The 7,847-nt window shown below is 42.0% G+C and overlaps 1 protein-coding gene across 1 annotated transcript in view; it reads right to left on the bottom strand.

Moving 5' to 3' along the window:
• Nucleotides 1-2,491: 2,491 nt before the first annotated feature.
• The window catches only part of SYDE2 (synapse defective Rho GTPase homolog 2), a 33,118-nt gene continuing 27,762 nt past the window's right edge, over nucleotides 2,492-7,847 (bottom strand). The window contains exon 7 of the mRNA XM_009274301.1: nucleotides 2,492-3,405. Coding sequence (XP_009272576.1) covers nucleotides 2,903-3,405 — 503 coding nt within the window. The 3' untranslated portion in view covers nucleotides 2,492-2,902. The remainder of the gene's footprint in view (nucleotides 3,406-7,847) is intronic.

Genomic DNA, 7,847 nt, shown 5'->3' with positions numbered 1-7,847 from the left:
AGCAACAACTAAAACATCAGTGTGTTATCGACATTGTTCTCACCCTAAATCCAAAACACAGCACGGTACCAGCTACTGGGAAGGAAATTAACTCTATCCTGTTCCTTAAGAATCTGTAACAATCATAAGAAGGACGCAGCTTGACCAGATCATATAAATAACTATACGAAATATAGTAATATCTAAGAATATGTAAGGGACAACATATAACAAAAATACCACTTGGGAAATGTCTCATTAAAAGAGGATTTCTAAGATACAAAATGTGTTCCCCAAGTTGTTATAACTAGATTAACAGCAAATGTTTCATTTGAATAATACCAATACTTTACTATATTTTAATTAACTAATTAGATTAACATTAATACAGTTTATCAAGTCATTAATTTCCCCTGTTGTAAGGTTAAAATATCAAAGTTGACAGAGCAGCGCACTGCTGCACTGAGTTACAGAACCCTCCTGTAGAAAAAGCTTACACTTATTCAAAAGGTGCTCGCTTCCATCATCTAGATTATTACAGACAATGAAAACTTCATATATCATTTATCAAATAACTTTAAATGCAAACACCTTTCAACTGGCGCTAATACATCTACACACCCAGTGCCGAAGCCAGGCTACGTTCAAAAGCATCAGCATTCTGCAACAGAAGAAGAAGGAACGCTGCCACAACACTGGTTTGACAACTTCCTTAGAACATTATTCCTTTTGGATTTAAACTAAGTAGTGGTTTGGTTTTCTTTTTAATTATGTAACTGAAATTCTGGGTCAATCTAGAAATGACAACAGAACAAAACATCTTTTGAAAAGCTAAGTGTCTTTATGGAATTAATTCACATGTGCAGCCAGTGCAAGTGGATGGCATCAGCTTAGACAGGTTTAAATAATCACTAACTAGGCTTAGTCAAATTTTGTTCTTAATTCAAATTTTATTTAGAACTTAAATTTATAGTTTAAAAAGTATGCACATTCTGTAGGTATAAAAGTTTAAAAAAATACATCGATTTATTGATAAATGCTTCAGGTTAAATTTACATTTTCATACATTATCATTATATTGCAATAATTGTTTTGCATCTTTTAACACTTACAAAAAATAAATTAATGGGATTGAATAAGCCATTTGAAACCATGCTAAAATAACTCCTTAGAAAAGAGGGGTGAAGTTTGCCATAGCAATTCTTAATCCCTTGCTACTGTAAATAAATAACTCTTCAATTAAGCAATATAAGGAAGTACGGGTTAGCAGAAAAGCGCTTACCCACAGAGTGAATGGAAAGCCATGGCGGGACGCCAACATTGTACCGAAGAGATGAAGAGAATTAAGTTCTACCCTGCCAGCTGACAGCGACTTGGTGTTTGACCTCTCAAAACACATAACCCTCTCGCCCCCACCTGCCCAAATCCCCCCTTCCTCACGGGGGGGTGACCTGTGAAGGACAAGGAATGACTCCGTATCTCCTTTCGGTTAGAGGGACTATCAAAACATCTGTATGCGATTTTAATTAAACCAAGAGTGTGTTTCCTTAACATGAAAAGTTTAATTGCTCACCATAAATGTGATAAAGATAAAAGATCATCTGAGAAGATAGTGATAGCTGAACCTAATAAGGTCACAGTGAACTGCAATCCTACCCAAACTCCCCAGGAATAACATCACTCAACCCATTCAACCTCATGTAACAACTCAGGTTTCCATTTCTGGGAGATTAATTTAGAAGGAAAAAAAAAAAAGACTCAGAAAAAAATAACTGCCTTTGTGCAGAATTTGAGTCTTGCATCTCCAGAGCCACAGCCCTTCAGAGAGGGCTCAAACACATCTAACTACTAGCAGCCAGACAAAGGTACCTCAACAAAAAAACATGAAACTCTGAAGAGAAAAAAGAAAATTATTGAAACGTCAAGAATAAAGTAACAGGTTAAAACGACAAACCAGAAGTATTTTTTGAAAAGTAAATACCTTCCAGACCTTCTTTATATACAAAAAAAAACACAGAGGAAAAAAACAACAAAAAAAGAAGAAAAAAAAAAAAAGAGAAACAGTGGTGGGGGTGTGAGAGAGAGTTAATAGTCAACACCTGCAAACCGATGCCCCTGCAACACACAAGGTCATTTATATTAATCATTCACCCTGCCTTCTCTCTGGCCATGTTTCTGTGCATAAATCAAACGCTGTGTTACCCAAGGGGTAACTTCATCCCGGCATCACCGAACACGTCTTCCTAGAAACGGGGACATTTCGTAATTCTGAGACCTCTCCTTTCCAAAGGTGGCTACAGACACATGCACATTTATACATAGATATATACAAACAAGGTTAGAAAAATATTTAATTTTTGCTTGTTTAAATAATTATTGAAAAGTGTTAATACAGGAATACATTAATATTTGTACAATTAAAACTTTATATATAAATATTTTATATATATATATATAAAAAGCATTTTTCATAGCAGCCATTGCATATATAGTAAAATGAGTCTATCTGAAGTCCATGCTGCAAAACTCAGGCCAAGCAGCGTTCATCCTCTTCTGAGAGGAACATCTGTACCGGAGCTAGGGTTTCAGGAATGAGGAGTTCCGCTGCCGCCAACAGCAGAGATGTTGCTTTATCTTCTGCCAGGTATTGCCCAGACCACCTAAGTGCATAGTATTTTTAGGGAGAAACGCCACTATGTGGAATCACCTCTCGGTCTCTAAGGTTGTCTCCAACACCAGAATCAGGCCAACACCTTCTAACAAAAAGGCAGAAATGTAACGGAATGGCTTAAAATTTGTTAACGCAAGGTGGGCCGTGGCCTTACCACAAGGCATTCAAGGGCACCATCACTCCTCACATGACTGTGGGAAGCCCGGTGCGGGGCACGGAGGCACTAGGAGGAGGCGTCATGCAGGACAAGATTTAATAACTCATATTTAGCTTGTTTTTGTTGAGTTCCCTTTCCAGGTTTCCTATCAGAGTATCAATACTTTCCTGCAGGTCTTTGAGGTTTGCTCTGTGATCCACCGCGGAGTCTATTGCTTGCATTGTCAAATAGCTCTGAAACGTGTGCTCTCTGGGGATGGGCTGCGGGTGTCTTACCGGGGCATCCGACTCCTCGGCTTTGCTGCTGTCGTCCCCGCTCTCTGTGTCTTCCGAAGGGACGTCATCGTAGTCTGCTTCACTCAGGCAGTCTTTTGGGTTTAAGAAGTAGTTCTCCCCACAACTACTCCAGTCTCCAGCGTAGCGGTTGCTCGACGGGCTGTCTAGACCTGCTGGCCTCGGTCTGAGTACCCCAGACATCTCGGTACCGCTCAGATTCAGCATCTGAGGTCTCTGCCTCTTGGGTCTCAGGTAATTCAGGGAGGATGGGTGCTCGGGAAATGCATTCAGATGTGCTGGTTCTTTGGCAGGCGAGTGATGTACTAGAAGAGAGAAGAAGTTAAGCCAGAGTCAGGGCTGAACCCGTACTGCAACAAGAAAAGTCCACGACAGATGCCCACTCTCCTCCCTCGATGTCACACGCTAACAGCATGCATGAATACATGCAAGCTTACAGCCAACACATTCCACTACTATGTTTTCTGCTGCTGTTTGATATAAAATAATTAGAAAGACTACTGTAAAAGCTGAGTTTTGAAGATTCATGCCAGATTGAAACTGCAATGGAGAGAAGCCTGTCTAAAAGTAGAAACTCCCAGAGCACCGATTAAATTCACTGTGTGAGTTAATCACCATCTGGCTCTGGGTCAAAGAAAAGCAAACAGCTCAGCTCACAGGCTTCGTCCAGGCTAAAAGAGTAACAGAAAGCAGGCACAGCAAAAGAGGTTAAAACACAACAAAAATACCACCACGGAGAAACACCTAGAGAAGCTCAAGACGCACCAAGAGTTGAACTCTTGTGTTTCTCTTTTGCCCTAGTGTTCTGTGCTATTAAAAGAAGCTCATTTGCATTATGCATTATTTTTCTAAGCAGCCACAACCCCATGTCAGACGAACACTCAAACAGGTTTGATGGTCATGTTACCTGAGCTCACGATTACACAGCATAAGTTACTAACAGTCTCCTCCACTGTTACCAGCTTCCTACGGTAAACAGCACAAATATTTTTACTGACCTGCGCCTATTAAATGTCTGAGCTGCAAAACTTCTTTTTGTTTTGAACAGACCATTACCTCTTGTAATTGGAAGCAGAAACCTTCTATTCCCACTCACCGTTGAAAATGTGGTGCACACAAACACGTGCAGTTCACAATCTCACCCACTCCTCGTTAGACTCCTCACACGCAAGCACAAAGGCTCAGCCCTGAGACGTGCCCAGTGCTTCTCTTTCTGGGTCTGCATTACAGGTCTCTCCAGGGGATTTTAGTCTTACTTTACGTCTTGCGCAGTAACATGCAATAACTATCACCGCTTTTTTCCCCCCCTCTTACTATAACAAAAGCCTTTCTGTTTAGACTATGCTTCATTAAGACGAAGGGCCATGGGTTAACAATAACTTGCCAGTATTACATGGTCTAACCGAACAAGGACTATTTGTTTTCGGTTGGAAAAATACGGAAATTGAAGTATTGCACAACATGTTGATTATCAAGCTGTCTCAATCTACAGGAGATTAAATGTAAGGGACCAGACTGTGATCCTTCCGTTGGGTCCAACTGTTCTGTTTACACTGTATGGGGTTCACCTGCTCACATCTCTGCATTCGTGTTTTACCTCCCTTTTAGCACAATGTCCTGCACAGTTCTTGCAAGCTGAGGGAGAGCGTTCGGCTTTCTCTTCAAGGTGAAGGAAAACTCTGCTACTTACCCTACTCCTGCCCCCTTTACAGCAATGCACACTCCTATGGGCAGAGCTACATCTACCTGCTTTTGTTTCCCACAGCAGCCATGCCATAAGCTATCCCCAGGGTTTCATGATTAGCTCCTGCGCAGTATTTGCTGCCCAAACAGCTCTTGGTCTCCCTCTTCCTCCACCCACGTTTCCCATCTCTGCTGTGCTGGCTCACTGACCCGACTGAAAGCTTCTTTTAATTTTTGGTGGTCAGCAGCTTTGGGGCTGCCCAGCTGCAGCTGACAAGGGAGCAGAAGTGTCCTCAATCACCTCAAGCCCATCACGAAGCTGCACCATACATCAAACAAACTCTCCTCTCGCTCTTATTTTCAGGCAGAGAAGGTTTCCGTGAGGCTGCAGCGAGCAGAGCCAACAGCCGGCAGCTTGACCCAGAGCGTGGTCAGCGTGTACTTGTTACAGCCGCAGGGTCAGCTGTCACTGGAGTTGACTCCAGGGCACGGCCACCATCAGGTCAGCAGAGTATGGAAAAAAATGTAAAAAGCACTGCCATTTACATCATCCACAAGCAGCTCTTCAAGCTGCCCAGCCAGTGACATCCTTTCAGCACCTGCGCCTGAGCTGCTGGAAAGCAACTCACCCGCTCAGCTGAAAATCAGAGCAGAGTGGCTAGCAACGTCTAATGCAAGCAAACTATTATAAATCAGACTTAACACGGGGGGAAAAATTAGACAACACAACTGAGACTATACTTGTTTTTTTTCTTCCCCTCCAGTACATTAGTTGTCTGTATTGACTTTTTTCCCAGACTCATCTTTCCCACTGCTAGGAGATACAGGCAGGCGCTCGCTGACTGCTAGAGCTGCTGCAGCCCGCACAGCGGCAACACGCCCCGATTCACAGTGGCTCTCACCGACAAGGTTTGTGGCAGTAGGAAGGAGCCTAGCGATACTCCCCGGGTGGAAACCGTTGTAAGAGGAATGAAGAAGTAGCCCAAGGTGGCTGAAATCACTGTCTCAGCCAGAATATTCTTCATACTAATCAATATCTGATATACCACAAGAAACGTTCGAGCACTTGAAAGACCTCAGTGAGCTATTCACAAACCTGGCAATTACACTGTGCTGGTCAAGTGAGCTTACAGTCAACTCTCTTCTTTTGCATTTGCTTCACTTGTCCTGATACTTCATAGTTTTACCCAAGAAAGGATTAAACCTTCCCCGAAAATTCTCTCTCTCACAATTAATTAAAATAAAAAACAACACAAAACAGACACCCCCCCAAAAAAACCCCCCCACCTTACAAATTTAAAATAAATCTCTAGATAAAAACTTAACAAGTGTCACTGGCTAAGTAGAGCAGAGACTGTTTAAGATGACCTGCGTAATAACAATACAGTGTAGATTCCTATACTTTTTTGTAATCATAAAAACCCCTTAATTAACAGCAAGATCACACTTCTTGCATAGTTTGATTACGAACTACTAAGACAAAGACTACACGTTCATGTGCCTATCCTGCACCCTGTCTGCTAGCGCACATTCATTTACATCTCATGTCTAGGAATAGACATCAAACCCAGACACTTTTTTTTTTTTTAATTATTGTATAGAATCTGCCAGACATAGGTCTTTGCCAACCCATGCTTACATGTCAGGAGCCCTTCCTGGGCCCCCCAGAGTAAAATGCTTCAAGAACCACCTAGTTAGGGATGGCAATTTCTCTTTATAATGTTTGCAATGGGGGGAGATGATGGGGGGAGGGAAGTCTTTTCCCCAACACTCTTTAAATGAGTTGGGGAATGTTTTGCATCCTGAACACAGAGCAGCAGAGTCCACCTGGCTGGCTCAAACGCAGCCACAGCATCTGTAATTCAGTACTGCCAAGTCAGGCCCTTCGTGACCCTCCACATTTCCCAGGTGACCCCAAGTCTCCCATAAAAAGCAGACATCCTCCTCTCCAAGTAAAAATAAAATAAATTTAAGAACAAACTCAATCAGATATATTATTCATTTAGATTAACTGTCATTCCATGTCATGTTTCAATCGGTGCAGAAATTCAGCCGTTTCCCAAGAGCAATTATTGTGTTCCAAAAGGGAACAATTAAGTAGCTGTTTAGATGAGCTGAATCGTCTCTTAGCCTCAAGAATTGAAGGGTTTACGCTGCTCAAATTTGAGAAGTGAATATTAAATTATTCGGGTTACCAAACAGATCAGTTCTCCACACCGTCAGCCAGACCACTATGAAAAAGGAAGATAGTACAGTACAGCACAACGGACCCGTGTTCTGCATGGTTATGTAGCTTTCAACAACTGCTTGGCCAAAGACTATCTGAAAACAAAACTAAACCCATCAGATCCAATGTTAAGCGGTTTCACAGTATTTTTACCCTCAAACTCTCCCTGTTTAACTGAAAAGCTGCAATACTTTCTTCCGCTCCTGATTCCGGGCAGCGCTTGCGCAAGAGAAGGCTGCGGTTCAGCAGCAGCAAGGCACAGGAATTCACCACAGGCTGAAACCCAGGGCTCCAGATGTCATCCCGACTATTTCCACCGGCTTATGCCTCTCTGAGTATCAGGGGAAACGTGAACACCGTGCAATCATTTCCCATTTGAAAGACAGATCTTGGCAGAAATAGTTACCTTCACATCTACTTTGGCAGTTTATTAGGAAGATTAGAATTTCACCTCCCTTAACTTACTGAGAATTGACCCCAAATTGTCCAAAAGCATATGACCTCTTAAGTTTGGAAGTGGGAGCTAAAAGGTACTTAGGGTGTTTTGGTTTGGGTTTTGTTGTTTGTTTGATTTGGGGTTTTTTTTGTGTTTTGTTTTAAAAACATTTCTCCTTACGCAAAGCTCTGCAAAAACAACTAGAAGTTGCACAGCTCTTACTGTAAGGATGTTCCCAACTCTGCCAAATTACAAGGGCAGAAACAAAGCAACCCTTCAGGTACCTCAGAGACCAAACAACTAATGAATTCCATACACAGATAATCCTGAATGGTCAAAGCAGGAGCACAGAAGACAAAAAAAAAAAAAAAACAAACCACCACAAAACCAAAAACCACAAA

The sequence above is a fragment of the Aptenodytes forsteri genome, unplaced genomic scaffold (genome assembly GCF_000699145.1).
Source record: "Aptenodytes forsteri isolate BGI_AS27 unplaced genomic scaffold, ASM69914v1 Scaffold59, whole genome shotgun sequence".
NCBI classification, from domain to species: domain Eukaryota; kingdom Metazoa; phylum Chordata; class Aves; order Sphenisciformes; family Spheniscidae; genus Aptenodytes; species Aptenodytes forsteri.
This window is presented reverse-complemented; position numbering and strand designations above follow the sequence as displayed.